This window comes from Lacerta agilis, chromosome 14 (assembly GCF_009819535.1).
Source record: "Lacerta agilis isolate rLacAgi1 chromosome 14, rLacAgi1.pri, whole genome shotgun sequence".
NCBI lineage: Eukaryota > Metazoa > Chordata > Lepidosauria > Squamata > Lacertidae > Lacerta > Lacerta agilis.
Window position 1 is genome coordinate 38,657,598 of NC_046325.1, and position 25,841 is coordinate 38,683,438.

The following is a 25,841-nucleotide window of genomic DNA, read 5'->3' on the forward strand; positions in this document are numbered from 1 at the left end:
TGAAAGGCTGGCAATGACCTGGAGAGGGTCCCTATTGTTGCAAATAGAAGAATTATGCCTGGCCCACCAATCGGTATATTTAAGACCACAGCCGAGCTACAGAACAAGGGTACTGGAGCCTTTTCTAACCCGCTCAGCCAGCATTTTGAGTTCTGAAAGGGCTGTACCATTCTGCATAGCAGCGTGTCGTCCTTTCAGACCTCTTTCTTGCTTCTTTGGAATAGATAAGTTTTGGCAAGCAAGGAGCTGCCAGGCAGCCTAGAATCCTCCTCAGAATTTGAAGGAATAGAGGAAATATGAAACACCTTAATAATATCTTAAGGACGCTTCTGTGAAGGGAGTGACTGAGAAGATGAAAATAATGTACTCCGTATTTTGTGGCTTGGCTCAATCAAGGGCTAGACTACAACTCAGCAGCGAGGACCGGCTATGAGTGAAAGGTCTTACCTGTCCATCTCTGTTAGCTGTCTGGAAGTAAGTTCCGTGCGGCAGCTCCACCACCAGCTCTGCCTCATAGGCTCCCTCGCCAGAATTCATTGCCGTGGTGTGGAGGAGAAGCACATTCTCTGCCCCAATTAGCAGGGAGCCTTCATTCCTGAGACACAACCGCATAGCGGGGATGGGGTGCGGGGAGAGAGACAGAGCTAAAGTTATAAGAAATGCCTTTTGCTGTGCATTAGGAAATCACTGTGTGAAAAAGAGGAAGAAGGAGCTGCACGATTCAGGTTATATTTTATTGTCTCAGCTGAGCAATCGTGACAGGTCACCCCGGGTGCCTCCAGGCCTGTCACCATCTTGCAGGAGGGATCTTTAGGTTTGCAAAGTTAAAGCAGATTAAACACTCTCTTGGCCTGGTGCAGCAAATCCACGAGAAACAGACACAGAGAGAGGCTTTCTGCAGTTAGGAAAGTGATGGGGAAATTGTCTGAGAAGTGTGGGATGATGAACGAACGATGAGTAGGAAGATGTGCAAACTGCCCTGCAAGCAAATCAGGGTGAAGCAAATCATTGTCATGTAACTGTCCTGCAGACAAACGAAATTGACTGCTCGCTGGACACAGTCCAACCATTGCATATGCTTTGTGTAAGAAGACTATGATGAACGCTAAATAAGCAGGTGGTCTGGAGGAGCCCAAAATGAAACACAGTGAACGTAGCTGTAGTTTGTATCACACTATATAAATCTGCCCAGCCCTTCAGATCAGTATCAGAATTCCTATTCTTCCGTTTCCCATTAAGGTCAGCTAGAGTGGTGGGTACAAGAGACAGGGCCTTCTCAGTGGTGGCCCCATAATTGTAGATCTCTCTTCCAAGGGACATACATTTGGTCCCGTCAGTTCTGTCTTTTAAATGGGCCTTTAAAATAAAACCACATGCACCATCTTGAGATCCTTGGAAGATAAAGGTAGTATATAAATGTAATAAATAAAATAATGTCCAGAGCATTTTGCCCTCCCGCTGCCCTGGGCCACCACAGCCTCTCACATACCACATTTCTATAATTAAAAGGACTGGGATTCCAGACTCAAGGGAGATCTGAACCCTGAACTTTCTCGTTTTGGATGACACCCCCAGGTTAGATCACCAGGACTCAATAAGAGACAGCTGTTGGTGCTGCAAAGGAGCAGGTCCTTACGTGTGAGCGGAGAGTCGGAGGTCTGGGATGCAGACGTTGTCTTCTCCACAATCCACAATGATACGGGTCTGTGGGTTGCAACAAACAGGCAGAGCTTTGACTGGGTGATGAGCAATCACAGTCTGGAGCCCCAGCGCTTTCCCTGCTCTTTACCACTGAATCGGAGCAAACAGCAGTCCGCGGAAAACCTGAAATGTGGTTTGTTCCAATTCAGCATTAAAGAGTGGGTTTTACTGGGAAAAACGGGGCTCAGTTACAGAGCCTTAAAACGCCTAAAAAGCATGGGGCAGGAAGTAAGTGTGGAAGAGCCCTGATGTGGGTTGGGGGTGATGTGTTCAAGCTCAACATGAAAGATTGCAGAAGGATCCCATGGCCCTGCAGCGCAGGTGGGAAATCAACGTAGTTATCTGTCATTCAGATAAACAATTCTATCTCTCTACCATTAACCGTTGAGAGTGCTTAGGGGGGATAGAATCCGGAAAACCTAATGTCAGTACTTATATCCACCCCCCACCCCACCCCTCCTGGTTCTGGCTATCATGCTTTCAAAGCCAAAACTCAGCCTTTGACATTGTGAGGGGGAGGACTCCCTGAGCATGTGCAAAGGGCAATTCCCTTACAATTTCATACACACAACCGGGCTCATATTCCTGGGATCAGGAAGCTTGGTTTCTGGCTCAGAGGATGCGATTCTAATCCCACCTTAAGCATTTTAGCTCTTGACTAAGTGACAATTTTATTTATGTATTTGGGGCAGCTGCGTATTGCAGGGGGTTGGACTAGATGATCCTCAGGGTCCCTTCCATCTCTGAGATTCTATGATTCCATTTGCTAGTTTATTTCTGCTTCAATAAGCTCCCAGGGTGGCTTAAAATTACAAAAATAAAGCAAAGGAAGAAAATCAAAACACCAGAACACAAAAGATATACAGAAGCAGTCAGCGGCTTTAAAACAGTGGAATCAAAGTCAAACAGTGCCAAAGCTTTGAGGCTGGTGAGGCATCTCACCTGATCCTGGACCACTGTTTGGCCGGACAGCACAGGCTGCATCTCCCCGTCTGCAGATGCAGATGCCAAACTGAAGTTGAAACTCACGACAATGGGACTCAGTTTGTCCTTGAAATCGGCCTCATCCTGTGGGAGGCAGAGAAGTGGCTCAGAAATTCGCCTAAGGCTTGCTCATCTTTTCACTTCAATTGTTCGAAGTGCAACAGCTCAGTATTAACAGGGATAAAATCTCCGCAGCTTGCTCAGATGCAGAAACGGAGCTCATTGGAACTATTGTGTGTCACGCTGCACGACTATCGAAACGGCAAGACACCTGCCAGAATTAAAAGGCGGAAACGCCAGTGGCCACACCTGGAATGCCATTCCTACCTGGGGTCTGCGACATCACAGTGGTCTGAATATGCAGGCATACACTCGGCAGTAGCATACATGGTGCCCTCTTTCATGGGTGTGTTGGAAGAAAACACATTTGGGATTTTTTATTTTAAAAATTAGATGTTTTAAAAATTTCCCTCCAACGCTCAGCTAGAAGTTGCAGGGCTGGTTCCAGCAACATCTGAAGTAACAAAAAACTAACATAAAACAGCCGTCTCTCACACACTTTGTGTGTGTGCTGCCAATATGTCTTTCAAACGGCAGTTTCACGAGGGTCTGGTTTCCTTTTAGCTGAAGACACACCGTGAAGTCTACCTTTAGATAAGAGACATCTGACTCAAGGCGGCAAGACTCGGCTGCTTTGAAAGGGCAGCAAATGGCTAGTTGTTTGATTTCTTAGGGTTGCATTTTTCCTGCCAGGAAGAGGCACTTCTGCAATTTGCTGCAAAAATTACTTGGGCAGCCTTAGGGCCCTTTCATGCTTACCCAGAAAATCCAGATTTTCAGAGTTTGGCTGTAATCTGTGGGTTTGCTTTGACTTCATCAGGGTAGCGTGCATTTTGCAGCAAAGCACCCTGAGCTGGCCCTGGTCTTTGCAGTATTTATTTACACCACGGAGGCAAATACATTCCCATTATACCTTTAAAGCACTCTTTGAAACTTATTTCCCACCTCAAAAAATTCTGGGCACAGTAGGTTGCCTCTCAGGGAGTTACAATCCCAGCAACCCTTAACAAACCAGAGCTCCCAGAAATCTTTGAGGTAGGGTGGATGTGCTTTGAATGTATAGTGTGCAGCCTCCTTCAACAGACATCACAACCATTTACCCTGCGTCAGATCCAAGGAAAGCAATTGCTTAGTCCCCAGCAACCCACCCAGACGGGTGCCAGCTCAGCTTGAAGCCACTGCTCTCTACCCTCCGACTGGCTGTCTCAATTTCAAACTGCAGAACTGTTGTGCATTGATTCAAGGGTTATCATATCTGTATTATTATTGTCTGTATTCACATTAGGGGAAAGTAACTGCCTTCCTGTTCCAGAAGGAACAGCTACTATTGGTTCATTTAAGTTGCTGCATTTGGATCCTCGGTCTTATTGGTTCCCGCCAAAAGGCAGCTTTGTGATTGCTTGAGATTGTTCCCTCCAAAATGTATCCTTTTTAGCCAGTCTTTCTGTTCCTATAAATGTAGCATCCCTCTCCTCAGTTCCCCAGTCTTGTTTGTCTGAATAAAGAGTGTTACATGAAGAAGCTGTCTCCTGCCTGCTATGTCAGAGCTGAAATCACTTGCTGAATCACGATCCCCACGTTACAACAAGAACTACCTCATATTCTTACATGCCACCATGCAGGTGAATTGCCCGTCTCCACTAATGCATCCTATTGGTGAACGGCCTATTAGAAAGCTGCCAGTTTGGCAATGGATGCTCGCCCAGCAGCAGCACCAGGAACAATGACCTCACTCACACACATTCCATCTCCCAAGTCCCTCCCCTTTCCCACCCCCCTGGCATCACTGTGACAGGTGCAAGCATGGAGCTCCAACGGTGGGGAGAGATGTTGGGGTTTCTGAGAGGAGCCTTGCCAGAAGCAAAGGTGGCAAGAATGCTCAGGAAGGCTCTCTTGCCCCCAAAACAAGGAAAAGCCAACGAGTGTTCCTGTTTAGTTTCACAAGCCAGATTTGTAAAAAGTGGTAGGTCAGATCACCTTGCCATCAGGTCCCAGGGATACCGGTATAGGTTGTGGTTGATCTCGCAATACAGAGGAAGGGGAGCAATGCACTCTGTATGTACTCAGAAGCATCTTTCATTATGCTTCCTCTGCATTTCTGGGGGACCTGCTGTGCATTCATGATGATCTGCACTCATGATGGCACTGGGGCATTTATAAGTGACCTCCCTTTCAATACTGTTTGTGCCTGCAAAAGTTTCCAATCAGTGCATGGTTCACTTGCAATTAGCACACGGTCCCACAACTTCCTGCTGAAATGTTCCAGTTTGTCTTTTGTCCTGCTTTGTTGCGCTACAGGGCAAAGAGCGCCCCTCCAGATGGCAATAAGGCAGGAACATTGGGGAAGCGTCACAGAACAACGAACAAAGCAGAACAAGGTGAGAACTGTCCAGCATAAAACTCCTCCTCCTAAGGCTCCCCCCTGTACACCACCAAAAATATACGAAGTGCCATGCTTTTGCCCATGTCTCATACCCGCAGGTAGGCATTGACATCCTGGCAGGTTTGAGCTTTCTCCCTTGCAAGTTTCAGCAGGAACGTTTGCCTCGATTGGCTGGTCTGCTGCAGCAAAACCCGTCGCCCGTATTTCTGCTTCATGCGGTCCAGTTGCAGTTCGGCATTCAGGTCTAGCAGAATGGTGGTGGGGAGGGAATTAGCAGAAAGCAAGCACAGCGGGTGGTGATCAAAAGCGAGAAATGGCAAGCGAGAAATTGTTATATTGCTTTATGCACCTGCTAAAAACCATTTTATATTTAAACCATCCTATCTAATTTAGCATTTGCTCTTAAATTTTTGCTGATCTCATCCGTGTATTGTTGATAATTTCTTACTGTCTCGTGTACACCTTTCATATCCTTTTTTTAAAAAAAAAAATTAAGCAGCTTATAAATCTAAAAATGGAAAATAAAATAAACAAACACAACCCGTGCTAATTTTGCACCCTTATCTGGGACAGCAAATTAACACCTTTCCTACTCGCTGGACATCAAGAGGTCTGGAGCAAAACACTGTAGGGTTCCATCCACTTCCTAGCACATTGCTTCTGGTGTCTGCATACTTACCGTAGCCACAGAAGCATGCAGCTGCAGCGATCGTACCCTTTCATCAGCCAAATTCCTGGACTATGTACCAACAATAATTTTTACAGACCAGCATGAGTGACTTCCCTCTCAGCGCGATAGTAGACACCTTTACTGCTGATTGTGTGAATGCAGCAGATTTTTATTTTCTCCAGAAATGTCTTGAAGAGGAAGGAAAAAACCTGGAAATGCTGCCTGACCACTGGCTGCGCAGAACAGAAAAACCTAGACAGTTGGGAGCGCCGCTTCGGCATTGCTGCCTCCACCTCTGTAAAACCTATCATTCATAAACAGAGGCAAGCCAGCCTCCGAAACAGAAAGATGGCTATTACCCATAAGTTTAGTCCATTCTGCCAATCTCGTTCTCCCCAGTACTGCGGCAGCTTGACTACAAGACCTCCACCTCTTCCCACAGTCAATGCAACACTCACCGACTTTCTGAGGAATCCTCTTTGCTGACACTTCGGCACATATCTTAATTGTGAAGCTGCATTGAAGAGAAGGAAGGCAGTGAGGACTGTTTCACACATGATGTGGCTGCTGGAGTGTACAATTGAATGGGAGCCAGCAACCAACTCTGCCTTCCTGGATGATCCTTGTATGTTTGCAAACACGTGCTGGCCACACTTTACACCTTTTTCGATGGACCCAGAAATAAGTAATTTGTGATTTCCCCCTCAGCTGGTTTAAAAGAGATCCTCCTATGCTATATTTCCTCTCCTCACCCATGCCCAGCTATGTTCCAAACTTTTTCTAGGTGGTTATTACTAGTTACCTCCGGGATCTTTTTAAATGAGGGGTAATTTGAATTATCATTTCGTTAAGGTTCCAAGAAGCTCCCCCGAAACCAATTTCCAAAAATAAACTAAATCCTGCAAACATTTGACATGTCTCGTTGATTTTGAGCAGATAACCTGAATCTCCTAGTCCTAGGCTACAAAGGGATCTAGATTCAATCATTTCCTTGAAAGGAAATGTCCGTCCCATCCAGCTCACCAGTTGACTTGTACTCCTGCTACCATACATGATTTCTCCTCTGGGTTCAGCACACCTGGCAGGACCATCTGGGCTTTGAGAAACATGACCGGTTGAGCTCTGAGAGGAACCAAAAACAAAGACATAGTGAACAAGGGTAAGCAGGCAGGAAGTTCCAAGAGTGGCGAGCAGCATTTGCTGATTCTTTAGTTGTTGTCACACAGCATTGGCAGAGCGTTGGTGACAAATGCGCGAAACCTTTGTGCTGCAAAATCTACAGCTTCCGGGGGGCTTAGAACACCTTATCACGTCAAAGCCCATCCTGCCTTTAAAGCAATTACCCTACCTTGAAATGCATCCTTGTACACAAGGGCCGGTAACCTTGCGGCCTGCTAGATGCCCAGCTTGTTCAAACAGGTGTCCTAAGAGATGGTGCCATGTATATAGGGCAGTTAAGTGAGAATGAGGTGGCTCATTTAAGGGAGAAGGAGGTGGATTCAGTATGCAACAACAGGGTTGAGGAACCTGTAGCTCTGTGGTGTGTAGTTAGTGTTGGTGCTGACCTTTAAAGCCCCAAACGGCCTCAGCCCAGTATACCTGAAGGAGCGTCTCCACCTCAATCATTCAGCAAGGACACTGAGGTCCAGCTCCGAGGGCCTTCTGGCGGTTCCCTCACTTTGAGAAGTGAAGCTACAGGGAACCAGGCAGAGGGCCTTCTCAGTGGTGGCGCCCGCCCTGTGGAACGCCCTCCCATCAGATGTCAAGGAAATAAAAAACTATCTGACTTTTAGAAGACATATGAAGGCAGCCCTGTTTAGGGAAGTTTTTAATGTTTGATATTTTATAGCATTATTATTATTATTATTATTATTATTATTATTATTATTCTGCTGAGAGCTGCCCAGAGTGGCTGGGGAAACCCAGCCAGATGGGCGATGTATAAATACATTATTATTATTATTATTATTATTATTATTATTATTATTATTATTATAGGGGGACTAGGCTAGTCCCCTAAATGCTTCCCTGGCACCTCCTTCCCAAAGCCTGGCAAGCTTCTGCCCGACTTAAGAAGGGAGGTGCGATTCTCACACATGCGATGTCATTATGTGGAACCCCCGCCCCCAATCGCTACCACCTCTGGCCCTAAGTGTTGCTCTACGAGAAATGTCACTGCTCTTGCCCTCGAGATGTTGGGCTCCATTTCCCATCAGCCTCTGTCAGCATTAGAGTTGCAGTTCAACAGCATCTGATATATGCAGCTGAAAATGGGCTAGTGACTGTCACTGACTCCCCTTCTATCTGCCCAAAGGGTAGATAAAATATGGCCACTTCTGCAGATGTCAGGGTATTATTATTATTATTATTAATTTAATTTATATACCGCCGTATACCCAGGGGTCTCAGGGCTGTTCACAGAATAAAATCAATATATAAAAGCACAAAATACCTAATAAAAATAAAACAGCAACCCAATTACCCCCCCCCCACAAAAAAACACATTTTAAAAGGGCATAGGATATAAATTGGATTAACCAAAGGCCTGGTTAAAAAGGAACTTCTTTTGCCTGGTGCCTAAAGATATACAGTCGTACCTTGGTCTTCGAACAGAATGCATTCCAGGAGTCCGTTTGACTCCCAGAACCGCTCGAAAACTAAGGCACGGCTTCCAATTGGCTGCAGGAGCGTCCTGCAGCCAATCGGAAGCCACAGAAGCTGTGTCGGACGTTCAGCTTCAGAAAATTGTTTGAAAACCGGAACACTCACTTCCGGGTTTCAATCGTTCAGGAGCTGATTTGTTTAGGAGTCAAGGCGTTTGAGATCCAAGGTACGACTGTATAATGAAGGCGCCAGGCAAACTTCCCTGGGGAGAGCATTCCACAGATGGGGAGCCACTGCAGAGAAGGCCCGTTCCCATGTTTCCACCCTCTGAACCTCTCGAGGAAGGAGGGCATGGAGTGAATCCCCACGGTGATGCAGGCATAAAGACCTTGCTTCTTACAACCATCTTCTCCCACCTCTACCAAAATAGGGGAACGATCGTGGTTCCCTCCTAACCCTTTCAGCACTGGTTGGGCTGAAGAGCTTGAAATGGAAGCACAGGGGTGTTTCTCAAAAAAGCAGGGGCCGAATCTGGGAGGGGTGGGGGAGCATTTATAGAAAACAAGGTCTCCAGGGAAATCTCGTCCCACTGGTCTGGGGCTCCATCGACCCACCTGTACACAGCCACCTTGCTGGCTCTGAAAGCTCCAACCAGCACATCTGTGAAGGGGAACAAGACAACCAAAAAAAGTTAGCAGTCCACCAACAGCTCAGTTGGTTAGAGCATTGTGCTGATAAGGCTGCAGGTTTGATCCTTCTAAGGGACAGATGCATATTCCAGCATTGCAGGGGGCTGGACTAGATGATTCTCAGGGTCCCTATCAACTCTACAATTCCATGATTCTATGATTCAGTGTTGCAGCATCTCACCAAGCTGCCTTGAGTCCTCAGTTCTGCTCACTCCACTGATGCGATTAGGAATTAAGCTCTACAAAACCTAAGCAAATTTTGCACCACCTGCTAATTAAAACAACCCTTGCAAAATCTAGCTTTTTTAAATAAAAAAATATTAAAAAATGATTTTCAGCTAATATATGTCATCCTATCCAGATAGGCTCACCCAAAGAAAGAAGCAAACTAAATACAAAACAGAGGCTTTGTGCCATTACAGCAGATTCCATGAAAGGGATTATATGTCTCATTCTTTTCTTCTAGGTACAGAACATCTGGCGTAGCCTTTTGAAGAGTCCAAATTCCCTTTCACAAGTTAGGGCTTATCCACACTTTCCTCCACTCTTTCCAGGAACGGTCCTTGCTTTTAAAACTCAGTGTCCAAGCCCCCACCCCCACCCTTTTTCTTGCTCCAGACCTTTCCTTGTGAAAACCTGCTCTTTGGAGCTCAATCGGAGCAAATGGAAATCTGCGAGAAACCCAAATTGACGTTTGCTCCGATCTAAATACTTAAGAGAGGGTTTTTGCGGGAGAAGAGCGGGGCAAAGTTTAAGTATGGACAAGCCCTTATTTAATACAGGCAGCAACCCTTTTGCATAGGGGGCCCGTTCCCAGCCCCCACAAACGTAAGTGTGCTGCACTCTGCCGTGCCCCACCCTCATTCCTCCTGCTTCCGGGACCGAAAGGATCTGTGCGCCAGCGATCGCGTGTCTGTTGGACATGCCTAAAATGGCTGTTGCCTGTACAGGCAGTGCTAAAACCCAGTGGCAGCCTACTTCAGTTGTACGTTACCAGGGTAGCCATTCGCATCAATGTCCAAAGCTCCGCGTATGGCGAAGCCAAACCCAGCCGGCCCAGAGAAGGGACTCTCAAGGATCTGGGTTGGCGATGAACTCAAGCCCTCACGGTGCCCTTGGTAGACGTAAACACGGCCACCTTCATCTTGGCCAGCGAAGGGGGCTCCGATGGCTATGTCTGTGGAAGCAAAGAGAGGATGGAAATGTAAACGTGCCACCTCCCCCCCCCCCCCGGGAGGGGAAGGTTCAGGATGATTAGGAAATATGTGGGATGAAGGAAGATTATTTAAAGGGGATACAATAATGGCTGACCACGGAACTCTGAAACCAGAAGGGGAAAACGGTGTATGAGAACTGGAAGAAACATTTAATTATTTGATAGGATATGATTGTTAGACATTTGAAATTGAAATCAGAGGATATTATAGGCGATAGTAATAAAATGTTAGGTGAAAGTAGGATGTAAGAAGTTAGAATGGTGTAATGTGTATTTTGTTAAGAATAAGTTTATGGATATATGATGATAGATAAGGATTAAGAATATTGGAGAAAGAGGAATTTAAATAAGTTATAAAGTTACTAAAGTATATTTGAAATGAACGCAGAAGAGAGGGCGTGAGGAAGTCCCTAAGTAAGATTATAAATAAGACATGATTAGGTAAATAAATGTTTTTCTTTTTGTTAGGTTTGTTTTTGTATTTTAGTTTTGTAGTGTATTGTAGTAGTGTTTGTTTTGTTTTATATTTTGTATTGTATTTTGTATGTTTAACTTTTTGTATTTTTGAGAAAACCAATAAATTCTTATTTTTTTTAAAAAAAGGGAATGTAAACGTGACGGAACCAAATCGATAAGGTGAAGTCACCCATCTGGTCAGAAAAGATGGCGGGGAAATGGAGAGAGGCGGGGCGAAAGCTCATGACGCACAAACAGGTCAGGCAGCAAAGAAGTCTGTGTGGTGGGGAAGGCAAAGATCTCCCCCACTCCCAGAAAAAGGCAGGATTCAAATACCAGAAGGAGGACCTGAGGCTTAAATTGAGGGTTTTCAACATTCGGCTCTGGGAAGGATGTGAATTCTAACACGGCTCTCTGGATCTCTCTGTCTAACCCTCCTTGGACATTTCTGCCTGGCTGAAATGCCTCTGGTCATGTTTCTTGCTTGCCTCCATGGAGGATAAAGAGGAATGTGTAAGTGTGTGTAGGAACAAGGTTTTGTATCTACGTCCTTAGTATGTTATTATTATGATTTGTTGAATTTGTACACCACCCTATACCCAACAGGTCTCTGGGCAATTACCACAGAAAATCACAATATCCAAACAGAAAATGCGTAATATCTATGAGTAATACATTTCAGCAACTCTTAAGGAGATTTTTTTTTAATTAACCACATCCATTTGCATTCTTCACATTATCTCTCTCTGTCTCTCCCTCTCTCCTATTTTGCTATCCTCCTCCCATCTTCTCCGTCAACTACCGGGGCCTGCTGAGGGCAAACTTCTTCAACACAAACTTATCGTTAACAGAATACAAGTCTGCCGTACAAAGGCAAAATCCATATCCGTTGCTCTGCCCAATTTCACCTCTGGCACTTGTCCTCTGTTGGCATGTGGCCCCTGGAAGGGAATGCGGCCCTTGGGTTAAAACAAAACACTCTCCCCCCATGCTATGGTGAGGAACAGATTATGATTGTAAGTGAAGCTCCAACAGTCAACCTTGAGCACTCGATTGAGGGTGAGGGAATGGAGAATAGGAAATTGGGGGTTAAAGGAGGGAGAAAAAAGGGGGTGGCCTTCCATCCCATCCTTACCAGTGCATCCATCCTGCTCTACGTCACCCAGGGAAGCAATGGCCATGCCAAAGCGACCGTAGACATCTGTGCCCGTCAGTTTCTGCCAGGGGGTGCGGTAAGCAGTGGGGGTCTTCTGTTGCAGGTATAAGTAAACTCTTCCCACTTCATAGAGTTTGCGGTCAGAGCGGCGCTCCATGAAGAGAGGGGCCCCCACCAGGATGTCATCTTTTCTAGTTCAGGGGGGAGAACAGAAAAGTTCCCTTAAAGCTCAGATCATGTCAGACTCCAGCGAGAGGAGCTGCTGCTTCTAGGTCCAGGGTGTCTGCATTATCCAATGTAATCCATTCTTTTAACCAACTGAGGCCGGCTGCTTCATAATAGATTTGTAGATCTGCCCGGTTTCTAAGCAGAAGTTGGAGGTCATCTGCCATGGATGAACTAGTTGAGATTCCTGCATCACAGGGGGTTGGGCTGGATGACCCTCGGGGGTCCCTCACAAGTCTGCAGTTCTATGATTTTGGAGTTCACCCAAATGTACTCACAGGGCTCAGTGACCCAGGCAGTAGGAACCGATTGATAGAATTCCCATGCCGGTTTTCATTCAAATGAATCCCAAAGCGGCTTGCAGACTATATATAGCAACAGCATAATAGAACATCACAAATGCAGCATAAATCATATAAAGTAACTAGTCATCTATATATATAAAATGCAAGTGTCTCTGCGTCCAGTCCGTGTGTCTCTGGGTTTGCGCAACTGAGCATGTGCCCCAGGGACACAGGGATTGGAGCAGAGAGACATCGGGCCACGAGCAGCGTCGGCAGTTCAAGCGGGGCGGTTGAAATGGAACGCCGGCTGCAGAGGACGAGGGGAAGCCAAAGAGGGAGGTCACGCTGCTGCTCCCGCCGCTACAAGGAGAGCCTGTTGCTGCTGACCCCCTCCTGCCCCGTTGGCCTGCATGGCGCTGCTGCCTCTCCTCCACCCCCCGACCACCCGCTAAAGCAGGCTTTGGCAGGCGGGCGGGGGGCCAAGCAGGGCTTCTCCGCTTTAACGGAGAAGCCCTGCTTGCCTCTCCTCCACCCCCCAACCACCCGCTAAAGCAGGCTTTGGCAGGCGGGCGGGGGGCGGGGGGGCAAGCAGGGCTTCTCCGCTTTAACGGAGAAGCCCTGCTTGCCTCTCCTCCACCCCCCGACCACCCGCTAAAGCAGGCTTTGGCAGGCGGGCGGGGGGGCAAGCAGGGCTTCTCCGCTTTAACGGAGAAGCCCTGCTTGCCTCTCCTCCACCCCCCGACCACCCGCTAAAGCAGGCTTTGGCAGGGGGGTGGGGGGCGGGGGGGCAAGCAGGGCTTCTCCGCTTTAACGGAGAAGCCCTGCTTGCCTCTCCTCCACCCCCCGACCACCCGCTAAAGCAGGCTTTGGCAGGGGGGTGGGGGGCGGGGGGGCAAGCAGGGCTTCTCCGCTTTAACGGAGAAGCCCTGCTTGCCTCTCCTCCACCCCCCGACCACCCGCTAAAGCAGGCTTTGGCAGGGGGGTGGGGGGCGGGGCGGGCAAGCAGGGCTTCTCCGCTTTAACGGAGAAGCCCTGCTTGCCTCTCCTCCACCCCCCGACCACCCGCTAAAGCAGGCTTTGGCAGGGGGGTGGGGGGCGGGGCGGGCAAGCAGGGCTTCTCCGCTTTAACGGAGAAGCCCTGCTTGCCTCTCCTCCACCCCCCGACCACCCGCTAAAGCAGGCTTTGGCAGGGGGTGGAGGTGGGGCGCCAGCCCCCTCCACATATATTCTAGCCCGTTTTTTTAACGGGCTTAAACCACTAGTATAAAATAAAATCATATGGAACAATTGCAAGCTCTAAAGCACTATTAACAAAGCAGCAACTAAAAACCTTGTCTCGGGAAGAAGCAGGTAGACTGCTCTTAGGCATGGAGGCACCACTCTCAACTATTACAGTTAGCAGCTGCACTGCAGAGCCACCCAGACTTTGAGGGAGGAGTTAGAAGATCTAAGGCAATCAATCCTACTAGCACATTGATTTCAGTTCTCTGATGAAGTTTCTTCTTCCCCTTCTTCCCACACATAAGCAGCATGGTTGCCATTAACACACATAGGCTGCAAAGGCACTAGAACATCAAAGCACATTTGAAACACAGCCTTTCCCGCAAAGAATTCTGGGTACTGTAGTTTACCCCTCACAGAGTTGCCGTTCCCAGCAACCCCTTAACAAACAACAGTGCCCAGAATTATCTGAGGGAAATCTTTTGCTTGGAATGTCTGTATTGTGCTTAGAATGGCTGAATAGGGTGTACACAGCCATAAAGATACCGTGGCACTGAATAGCAGCCAAGAAATCTAGATATTGCCATATACTTGCCTTCCCCAAGACAATGTCCTTCACATGTTTTGGACTACAAGTCCCATCAGCCTCAGCTCGCTTGCACCTGAAGCTGCTAACAGCAGCACAAAGATGCTTGGGTGTGGGGTGCTTTTCACTGGGGGGAATGTGGGGAAGGGTTACCCCACCTCCCATTGTTCCATGGCCCTGAATCTGATCAGGAGCTCCCATGTCTGTTTTCGGTTCAAAAACCAAAAAGTGGTATCTCAGGCGTGGGGTTCAAAGACAACTGAAGTAATGTCTTATTTGGCTGTTGGGGTAGCAGCTCACAAGACTCTTAATCACAGGGTTGTGGGTTCGAGCCCCACATTGGGCAAAAGATTCCTTGTGGCCCCTTCCAACTCTAAAAAACTATAGTGATTTGCTTCTTAGGGTTAAAACCTAAGCTCGCTTCTGCCAAGGATGAAGGAGCAGCCAGCTGACAAGAGATGGCAGCAGATTCCAAAAATGGGGACCTGGATCTCTCGCAGGAGATAGGAAACGAAACAGAGGTAAAGCATTGTCCTTCAATTAACTTTTTTTGGGGGGGTGCAAGCTTCTAGATTAAAACAGCACTCTTAATCAGAGGGCTCACTGGTGAGCATGCATGCTTCTGAATTACTCTAAATTTGTGATCAGCAAGTGTTTTACTGTATGACCATTTAAATCGAAGGGGTGGTCTGGGATAGCAAATCCGCTCCACTTCCGGGTGGGGAGGAGTTGCGGTGGACCGCAGAGCCGCTCTTCCCCACTTCCTGTGGGCGGGGGACTTTGTCCCTCGCAGCTTAGGGAGTCCCCGGCCACGTCAGCAGGCATCCGGCCAATCAGCCGGCTGGGGGCGTGGCCGGGGGCTCCCTTTCAAATAGAGAGGCGCGAGCCGAGAGACTCCCTTTTCGTGGGGGCGGGGGTTCCCACCAGCAAAATAGGCAGGGTGGGCAGCCCCCAGCTCCCGGAGGCATGCGTAGGCAATAATTCTCTCTCACTAGCCTTCTCACCCATCAGGTTGAATTCACTAAAATCACTCCTTGACATATACCCAAACAGGAAAGCAGCAATTTATCTCTGGAGGGGTTTTTCGCAGGGTTTCAGGATCCCTGTTTCATTCACTCCACATTCGAAGGATCCCCCCAACCAAAAATCAGTAAGAGAAATGCCAGAAATAGCAAAAAAGAAAATAAATAAAGAAATTGTGGCTGGGAGGGTAGCTGGCCCTTTTCCCCGCCCCCCTATTCCCAATTTACATGTTTCCCCTTTGGGTATAGTGCCTAAGAAAACCCCTGGGGAATTCCGCATGATCCATAATTTATCCTACCCCAAGGGAGGTTCGGTGAATGATGCTATCCCGGCCGAATTATGTACAGTCAAATACGCCTCTTTCGATCATGCCATAAAACTTATTCGGAATTTTGGTAAGGGCGCATTGCTTGCAAAGTGCGACATTGAATCAGCCTTTCGCCTCCTTCCGGTGCATCCTGAGGACTTCCGCTGGCTAGGTTTTAGGTTTGAAGGATCCTTTTACATTGATAAAGCAATGCCTATGGGTTGTTCCGTGGCATGCGCTGCATTCGAGACGTTCAGCACCTTCTTGGACTGGGCCCTGCGCTTCAAAACCGGTATGTCAGGCGTGACCCATTATCTCGATGATTTTCTGCTGGTGGGCGGCCCTAACAGTATCGCATGCACTACTCTCCTTAATGCCTTTGCCTCTCTTTCAGAGGAACTGGGAGTTCCTTTGGCCAAAGAAAAAACAGAGGGCCCAGTTACCACAATGACCTTCCTAGGTATAGAACTTGATACTGTCGCCCAGACTTCACGTTTGCCGGAAGAGAAGCTGACAGCTCTTAAGGCAACTATTTCCCAGCTTCTCCCCCTGAAAAAGGTAACACTCAGACAAATACAATCCTTGCTGGGTCATCTGAACTTTGCCTGTCGTGTGGTAGCTCCTGGGCGTCCTTTCTGCTCGCGGTTGGCAAGGTTATCGGCGGGTCTTCGATCTCCCCATCACAGGACGCGCCTCCCCAAGTCGGTAAAGGAGGACCTCCAGGATTGGCTTCAGTTTTTGGATAAGTATAATGGGGTGTCTCTCTGGCAGGATACTCTGAGGCTTTCTACAGATTTCCAAGTACAGTCAGATGCTGCAGGTTCCCTGGGTTTCGGTGTGTATTTCAGGGGGCGCTGGTGTGCCCAACAATGGCCCGCTAGTTGGCGGGGTAAGCCCATCACTCGCGATTTAACATTCTTGGAATTTTTTCCTATAGTAGTGGCTATTCACCTGTGGACCGAGGAATTTAGGCATCACCGCGTTTGTTTCTGGACGGACAACCAGTCAGTGGTTAAGGTTCTCGCCAAGCAATCATCACGCTCAAAGAGGGTTTCAGCTCTGCTCCGGTCATTCGTTTTGCGGTGTCTCCAATTTAACATCGTATTCTCAGCCAAATTCATCCCGGGAGTCAATAATGACATCGCGGATGCATTATCTCGTTTACAGATGGACTGCTTCCGGATGTTAGCGCCAGAGGCTCAGCAGTTGTCGGAGCCTTTCCCGGAACACCTATGGAGCCTTGGAAACGAGACGTGATGCAGGGAGTATTGGCCTCAGTCGCACCTTCCACACTTAGGTCCTACACAAAAGCATGGTCCGATTTCTTAACATACCGCACACAATATTTGGGTATTCATCAGCACACACACCCCTCCACCAGCCACGTCTTGCAGTACTTAGTCCACCTGCGCAACCAAGGACGTGCCCCAAAAACGCTGAAAATCCAGGCAGCTGCCATTTCATTTTTCGCAAAATCCATGCACTTCCATGACCCATGCGCTGATTTTGTAGTTCGAAGGGCGCTTGAGGGTTGGCGTAGATTGCAACCTCCAAGCGTGGATGGCCGCCGGCCTATCACCTATGAACTCCTCTGTAAGATCCGTGACAAATTGCGCTCCATATGTTGGTCAAAATACGAAGCCAGGCTTTTTGCTGCAGCCTATTCAATTGCGTTTTTTGGGGCACTAAGGGTGGGGGAGGTAGTCCATGAGGGTGACCCAGGCCCCCTATCCCGAGGCTTACAGCTCAGCGACATCCAGCTTTCAGCAACTGAGTTGGTGGTTTATATCCGCCGTTCAAAAACTGATCAGAGGGGAAAGGGCGCCATGCTTCGATTGCCAGCAACTATGCAGAGTTGCCCATGTCCCGTAAAAGACACAAAAAGATTTCTCGACCTTAGGCCCCCTGGTTCCGGTCCCCTCCTAGTGCACGAGGATGGGTCCCGTTTGGCTAGACAGCAGTTTACTCGGGTGATGCGTATGGCTATCGGAGCTTGCGGTCTCCCAGCCAAGGAATTTGCTGCTCATTCCTTTAGGATCGGCGCAGCTACCACTGCTTTTCACTGGGGATTGTCAACAGATAGAATAAAGACCTTGGGGCGATGGAGTTCTAATGCTTTCAAAAGCTACATCCGTGCTGGCTCATCGGTTTGAACAATGCATGGCTGATCCCTTCTTTTCATTTCCTTCCTTTCCAGGGACCCAGGGCTATGAGATCTGGATGGTTGGGCACAGCATTGTTCATTGGGCCCGGTTGAGAGCAATTGCCAGTGGCCTGGGGTGCCAGCTGGGTCTTCCGGAAGGTGTTCATATCTCATGGATTTCGAGACGAGGGATGCTATGGAGGGAGATGTTGCCAATTGTGATGGCTAGGGCTGATGCTGAAGGCCCCCCTGATGCTCTGGTTGTGCAGCTGGGAGAGAACGACTTGCCTGGCCGAAAGGGCGTGGACTTGCTTCTGAATATTAAGAAGGACTTGGACTATTTGGCTGTGACCTTCCCAAAAATGACTCTTATCTGGTCGCAGATGTTGGAGAGGCGCTTCTGGCGCGACAGTACTAACCCAGCTGCAACGGACTATGCTCGAAAGCGCATAAATCGCGCAGTGGCACAGAAGGTGCACATGTTTGGTGGCCAAGTGATTACGCATCCCGACATAGTGTACAGCAAGATGGCTTTGTTTCGTAACGATGGGGTTCACCTCTCCGATTGGGGAAATGACATCTGGTTGGCCGATTTAGCGGAGGGATTGAAGAATTGGTTACAGCTGTGAGGGTATGTGGCGGCGAGCCCCTTTCGGGACTCTTGTGGCGGTTAGGCATTGAGTGACCTATTGTTGGGGGAGGGGAGGCCTGGCCATCGCCTGCCCCTCCAAGCTTAAGGGTAGTCCGTTAAAGGAATCCGGGGGGTGTGGGATCTTGTCCGAAGCCCGGGGCGGGGCTAGGGCCACTCCACGACCCCATTGGAACCCAAGGGGAACTCGAGTTGGTCTGAATCGACGGGGCTCCCCTTATCAGTGGTTTACCCTTACTGGACTTCCTGCTCTGCGGGCAGGAGTCAGATATAGTCAGGTCCACTCAATGCCTAAGCCAATACCGCTCACATGCTGTAATCAATAAAGTTGTGGCCAAATTTTTTCCCAACATCATTAACCTTATATTCTGTGTCCTGGTCTCTTTATTTCATTCCCGGGAGGGCGGCTTTGGGGTCTTGACACGCAAATCCGCTCCACTTCCGGGTGGGGAGGAGTTGCGGTGGACCGCAGAGCCGCTCTTCCCCACTTCCTGTGGGCGGGGGACTTTGTCCCTCGCAGCTTAGGGAGTCCCCGGCCACGTCAGCAGGCATCCGGCCAATCAGCCGGCTGGGGGCGTGGCCGGGGGCTCCCTTTCAAATAGAGAGGCGCGAGCCGAGAGACTCCCTTTCGGCTCGCTTCCTCGGATCTCCCACCCTCCCTCCCTTCCCTGTAGGCAGGTTTCACCCTATGGCCTTGCTTTGGACTTCGGTTGGTCGCCTGCCCTTGTCAGGGGCCTGGTAGGAATTTTTCCACTTGGCAGATTGGCTGGGCCATTTGGTTTTCGCCTACCACTTAGCAATCGTCACAACTTTGTAAGGTGGCGGTTAGGCATTGAGTGACCTATTGTTGGGGGAGGGGAGGCCTGGCCATCGCCTGCCCCTCCAAGCTTAAGGGTAGTCCGTTAAAGGAATCCGGGGGGTGTGGGATCTTGTCCGAAGCCCGGGGCGGGGCTAGGGCCACTCCACGACCCCATTGGAACCCAAGGGGAACTCGAGTTGGTCTGAATCGACGGGGCTCCCCTTATCAGTGGTTTACCCTTACTGGACTTCCTGCTCTGCGGGCAGGAGTCAGATATAGTCAGGTCCACTCAATGCCTAAGCCAATACCGCTCACATGCTGTAATCAATAAAGTTGTGGCCAAATTTTTTCCCAACATCATTAACCTTATATTCTGTGTCCTGGTCTCTTTATTTCATTCCCGGGAGGGCGGCTTTGGGGTCTCGACACGCAACTCTGGTCCCCCACTCTCGCCTCTGTTTAGCACATAGTACTTCTAAGGGGCCCATGTTTGGTCCCAATAGCCACCAGATGATGTCTGTTCCAAAGCATCCACATCCCTGTTAAGTATAAATTGGTTTAATTGGCACAAAAATGAAAAAAATGTATGTGTATTAATGAAGTTTTAAAATGGGAAATGGCTAGATTCTATGGCTAACATTGGGATAACATTTTCCACAGTAAGTTTCTAAAGGACTCTGAGCTGTAACTAGTTAATGATGACCTGTTGATTGTTTCTCTGTGCTGAGAGTGAACCTTTGATCATGTGATGAAGGTATTGAGTTGCAAATCTCCATTTTGAAGGGAGTTGCCTATTTAGTCTTTCTCAGAACAAGCAGAGAACAAAAGGGTGTGATCATGGCTCTCCAAAAAGAGCTGCATAGCCTTAGGCAGGCTAAGGCAAGCTGGAATTGGGGAGACAGGCACCATTTTGATTTTTGGAGTTATCTTTTATTTCTAAGATGCTGAGCCTGTGCTGGAGAGCACAAGACATCGTATGGATATTTGGGGACATATCTTTGATGCTTATGTTATGTTTTTAAAGAGTTCTGCAAGCAAAAGTTTGAATAATATTTTTTATGGACCTGAGTGATGATTTCTTCCAAAAGGAGCCTGTTCTTATGACTCCGATACCTTCAAACTGTGCATTATTAATATCTGCAACAATAATTAATATCCTTCCCATTGCACTGGGTTGTAATTTAAGCCTAGTGCTAGGGTTCAGATCTGAGTGCAGGGGGATGAGGTCTTCAACCTGAAGCTATATTTATAGCAGGGGGAAGATAGATTAAAACTCTGGCTGGATCTAGACACATCAAAAAGGAGATTCAGGAAAATGTGTTGTAAGCCTCATAAGCAGGAAATCACGTTAGCGAAAGATGGGACTCCACGGCGCCATCTGGTGTCACAGTGTTATAACACATATAAAACGCTTTTTCTTTACTGATGTAGCTGAGTCCTTAGTTTGACCTTCCAAATAAACTTCCAACTGGAATGCTCCCTCCTGTTGCCTTACCCATCACCGTTGATATCTGCAACTGCAACAGTGTGCCCAAAATAGGATGCCACCTGCAAGAGGTAAGAGGATGAAAAACAGCTTGCACCTCCCACTTTTATACTCTCATCATCATCATCATCATCATCTCAACTCATTTTATTTTGGCTTTAAGCCCATAAACATAACAACCAGAAACAGAAACAGAACACCACAGAGTGGTTTACAATTACTAACAACAAAATAGCTTGAAAAAATACTCAGCTGCGTAGAATATGATAAAAGTTAAATTAAAATTTCAAACTGTATATAGCAAACCATTGCGTTTCTTAAGTGTCAGGACTGAGGTCAGAAATTTTGCCATATGTAAAGTTACAATCGGGTCTGTTCATCATCATCATCATCATCATCATTCTGGCAGCCAGTAATAGTAAAGGCAACAATACAAAATAGCCAATCCATATATCTTAATAAGCAATGCTGAAATGAGACCATATGAGAATCAAATACGTGCAGATGAAAAGCAAATAAAAGCAAGAGGCATCCAGGTCAACACACAATTCCATTTAAAAATGACAGATTAAATACAGTGAAAAACAAATAATCTCAAGAGGCCAACTCTCTTTATAAATAAAAAGGATGGGTTGCCAGCCAGCAGAAGGTCATCAAGGACCAGCTGAACCTCCCTCAGTAGGGGGCGCCAAAGTTTGGGTGCAGCCACTGAGAAGACCCTGTGTCAGGTTTCATAATACCCCTTTGGCACAATGTCTGGCTGAGAAAAGCATGCCAGGAAAGAGGCAGGAGGGAAGGGAACCATGTTGCTCAAGGCTTTGTTACCTGCTCACTGGGGAGCGACCACAGAAGACGGAAGTAACGCCTGAAGGTGAAAATTTGCACCTAGGATGGGGAACAGGGATAAGAGAGTCAGGGAGATTTCAAGGGTTAGTGAATCCCACCCTTCATATTTCTCAAGAAGGTGGATGTAAGAAAGCAACCACTGCCCTCCGTTGCTGAGAGTGACCACAGTGTGCCTCACAGGGCACGGTAAGAATAGCACAGATGGAGCCCCAAATCAGGGAGGCAGTGGCAAGCAAAGCCTACATGGTTGTGTCGTAAGTCCTCCCTATGATCCCCCACAACCTGCTTTCAATACAAGGTAATATGTGAAATAATAATGGCAGAGTGGTGCAGAGTTTATTTTTGGCACATTATTAGCACACACTCTGTACTCTGAAGCTAGGTGCCACTGCTCTCAGCCCTAGAACATATACTGAAACAACAGTAAAGACAAGGGTGTCTCTGAGCATGCACAGGCTTCTGCAGGGCTCTTTTGTTTCGGATTAGGTGGAGGGCATGACAGAAGCATACAGGCCTGACGCCCCTGGAACCTCTTGTGTTTGGAATTCAGCACAGCCTGTGCACTTCTTTCCAGATGCGCAGAAGAAAAAATGTAGGTCTCCTGCACAGGACTCACCGTTCCTTTCGTTAGGCTCTTGTTAGGAACGCCCACAACATACTCTGCAAAGAGAAGAGCTGTCTCAGAGGTTGTGAATCACCCAGTAGGCTAAGTTCACAACACTCCAGACATGAGGTTTGTGCTAAAGCGTCCTGCAGACTGAGCTTGGAGACTCGAGAAGCGCTGTCTTAGTTTGGAACACTGTGGCCGAGAAGGGATGGCCCTAGCAACCTCATAAAATCTTACTGATAATGTTAAAAGATGAAAAGGCCCCTGCCCCACACCGCAGGCAAGGAACAGCAACAGCTTGTTGTTCTGTTGCTCCTTACAGCAGCCTGGAAAAATACGTTAATTGTATAATTCCCATTTTACAGATGGAAAGGCTGGGACTAGGAGACACTGATCGGTCTAAAGTCACAAAGTCAGTCCATGACCAAGGCTTGTGTACACCCCATAAGGCACTGCCCCAGGCAAATAGTTCTGGGTTTAACTCTCACATACCTACAATTCCCAGTGCCCTTAGCAAACTACAGTTCCCAGGATTCTTTTTGGGAGGGAGTGTAGGGAGCTGTGCTTTGAATGTGTTTTAAATGTATACTGTGTCTGCAGTATGCAGCTGCAATTCAAATGCCTAGCAATAAGAGCCAATCATTTATGTTGAGCAAAGTTAAGCTTAACCAAGCCAGCTAAGTCTACCTACTGTACCCTGTTGACCGTAGAGCTGAGCCAACATTTCTGAAAAGAAAGAGTTGAAGGGGGGGGCAATTCTGCTGACTGTCCTCCAATTACTTCCCCTGTTGTGTAAATGGAATCTCTCAGGTTTTTCCCACAATACCCTAAACAATGCTAGGATGTTGAGCAGGGGTCCTCAAACTTTGTCAGCAGGGGCCCGGTCCACTGTCCCTCAGACCCTGTGGGGGGCCGGATTATATTTTGAAGGGGAAAAAATGAGTGAGAGATGATGAGCAGCGTGCAAAAGGGCTCGGGAGAGGGGCTGCCACCAACAAAGCCCTGCCACCTTCCTACTCTAGGCAGGGCGGGAAGAAGACAGGAGGAGGAAGGGAGGAGGTGGCAGCGCTGCCGTGTGAGGGAGAGGGAAAGAACGCGTGTGCTGGTGATCCACATGCTGGCGATTCCCGGACCGTCCAGGGGCCGGATTTAGAAGGCAATTGGGCCTGATCTGGCCCTCGGGCCTTAGTTTGCCGACCCATGTTGTTGAGGATGCCAACATGCAATTGCCACTTTCAGAAGCTAGGGTGGCTGGAGAGAATTAGGAGGGGGAAAGGAAGTAGACGTGCCACTGCTAATGGTGACCCCCCCACCTCTGAGGAACTATCAGAGAATTTCTACTTCACCTGAGAATATTTGACATAATGGCTTCCTTTCCCTCCCCAATTTTGCCATTCATTAAAATGATGGAAAATTTCAGGAGGTTACATTTGCTCAGCTCCCCCCCCCCAAAAAAAACCACCCCTGGCAAAGACTCATTCCCTTACCTGGCGACTCAGGGTCCTCATTCAACTCCCCAAAAGCCACTGAATACCCTGCGTGGATGGAAGGATGAGAAGATTTAGTCATCTGGCAAAATCTCTAAAGCTAAGAAGGACTCGCTGTGCTCCTACCCGTGAGCAGCAGAAGCAGAATGAAGTATGAAAAGTATGTATTAATATAGTATGTGTTAATATATGTGAGTCTGCTTAGTTTGCATGACTGACATAGTTTAGATTTCTCCACCCCCCCCCCCGATATAAAGTTCATATTTTCTAGGGCACACTGGAAGCCTTGCCTTAGAGGCTCAACTATCTGTAGACAATTCCTTCCACAAGGGCTAGTTCTGGACCAAAGGGCCAAGCCAGAATGGGGAGGGCAGTGGCGAGAGGAGGGGAAGCACAACTAGTGCAGCACCTTCGCACCGGGCTTTGTTTTGTTTTTAACTTGATTGAGTTATATTCCCATCCCCTTCCCAAATTGTGTTTTCTGTTCCATGTGGATGAACTTTCCCCCAAACCACTTGGAACAGAGTCAGTAACTGGGGAAGAAGGAGTGCTGCTGGGAGCCAGTATGCTTGGGTACCATTTATGAGCTGCAGTCCTGGAAAAAGGAACAGTTGTTAAGTATAATTGTTTAACGCACATTGAAATGCAAAATAAATATAGAATGTGCCTGTATTAAATACTGTGAAGCGTGACTGGAAATTTCAATTGAAGCTGAAGAACAGTCCAACAGGTTAATCATTAGTGGGGCTCTATCATGGGACTGTATCTCTCCTGGATCAGTCACATGAAAGAGATCCTATTAAATGTCTAATTAGCATATGCTAATCTGCAGGCATCCATCTTGGGTAGAGTGATTTGTTCTAAGCTACTGAAAAGAATGGACGTGTTAACCTCTGTCCTCCAGTAAAGAGCCTCGGGCCACTGGAGGCTGTTTGCGGGAAGAGACAGAGCTTTAATTTTTAGCTCAGGATACAAGCTATGTGCAATCTAAGATATTATGCCTTACACTAGGACAAGTATGAGAAACTATGCATCTACTTGGAAGTAGCTTTATTTGTTTTAACTTGTTTTGGAGTTAAGTTCTGTATGTAAAGCTTTTGAACCCTGTTTTTGGACTGTAGAATTTTTATTTCAAATGAGAGTCATTTTTTTTCACCCAACGGCTTCCTTGTGTGCAGTATTCATAACCTCAATAACAGTAGCATCAAAAGCAGGGGAGGCAAAGGCATTCTCCCCCTTGCTGAGGCGTTAGAACAGTCTTTGTCAACTTCGAGACAAAGTCCAAAGAAAGAGATGGGCAGGAGATGTATGGGGCAGGGGAAGAGTGGGGTCCCTCTGGGTCTCACCCACTTTTGGTGTGCAGCCCACAAAAGATTTATCCCCAAGGGGATGTGGCTTTTGGGGGTAAAAGGCTTCCTTGCATTCTTTCCTTAGCCTGTTCCTAAACTCCTCTTAACTCCTCTTATAAGCTCTGCCTCTCTCTCAGCTCCTCCAGCGTTTGCAGATGAAGATGCATGCCCCCTTACCTCGATAATCTTCGAAGTCTATGGCGGTGAAAGCTGTGGCTTGCAGCTGTTTTGGTGTCCACAAAAGGGTATGTTTGAGAGGAGCACTTGCTAGGACCATGGACAAATTGGATGAATAGATCCGACCTGGAAGAGGAGCAAGGCAGAGGCATCAGTCCTTCGGCAAGGCTGGGATCACCTACGTGAGGCAGCAGAGGCGGCAGGACAGACAATTTGTGCTCTTGTTCCCACAAACCAGGTGCTAAAAAGGACGGAGGTCAACTGAACAGGGTCTGCCTCACCCTGCTGAATAGTATGGAATGCAGACTAGTCACTAGCAAGCAGAGGCTAAATGTGGATTTCTCACACTCTCTAATAAGAAGTAGCTGCTGGGTCAGGCAAGTGGCCCATCTAGTCTGGCATCCTGTTTTTTCAGAGGTCAACCAGGGGTCCCCAAGGGAAAGCCATAAGTGGGAACTGGTGCAAGGGCACTCTCCCCTCCTGCCGTTTCCAGAAACTGCTATTCAGAAGCATGTTGCCTCTGACAGGAACCACATATCCATACAATTAGAAAAGGACTAAGGAGCGTAGTTAAATATGTGATTATGGCGGTGAGGCTTTTATATGCACAAAGATGGAAGGACTCATCGTTACCAACTATGGAAGAATGGTTGTTAAAATTAGTGGACTTAGCCGAGATGGCAAAATCAACCTGTTTAATCAGAGCAGAGTCATTGCTAACATTTACTGAAGA

At 47.8% G+C, this 25,841-nt stretch overlaps 1 protein-coding gene across 1 annotated transcript in view; it reads right to left on the reverse strand.

Annotated features, from left to right (window-relative positions):
* ITGA2B (integrin subunit alpha 2b) overlaps positions 1 to 25,841 on the reverse strand; it is a 43,381-nt gene that overhangs the window by 10,681 nt on the left and 6,859 nt on the right. Inside the window, exons 7-20 of the mRNA XM_033169226.1 lie at positions 25,109 to 25,234; positions 23,583 to 23,630; positions 22,105 to 22,148; positions 21,468 to 21,527; positions 20,652 to 20,704; positions 11,899 to 12,110; positions 10,086 to 10,268; positions 9,017 to 9,062; positions 6,822 to 6,920; positions 6,257 to 6,312; positions 5,221 to 5,372; positions 2,644 to 2,769; positions 1,637 to 1,704; positions 448 to 595 (exon numbers count right to left, since the gene is read on the reverse strand). Of these exons, the coding sequence (XP_033025117.1) occupies positions 448 to 595; positions 1,637 to 1,704; positions 2,644 to 2,769; positions 5,221 to 5,372; positions 6,257 to 6,312; positions 6,822 to 6,920; positions 9,017 to 9,062; positions 10,086 to 10,268; positions 11,899 to 12,110; positions 20,652 to 20,704; positions 21,468 to 21,527; positions 22,105 to 22,148; positions 23,583 to 23,630; positions 25,109 to 25,234 (1,421 nt within the window). The remainder of the gene's footprint in view (positions 1 to 447; positions 596 to 1,636; positions 1,705 to 2,643; positions 2,770 to 5,220; positions 5,373 to 6,256; positions 6,313 to 6,821; positions 6,921 to 9,016; positions 9,063 to 10,085; positions 10,269 to 11,898; positions 12,111 to 20,651; positions 20,705 to 21,467; positions 21,528 to 22,104; positions 22,149 to 23,582; positions 23,631 to 25,108; positions 25,235 to 25,841) is intronic.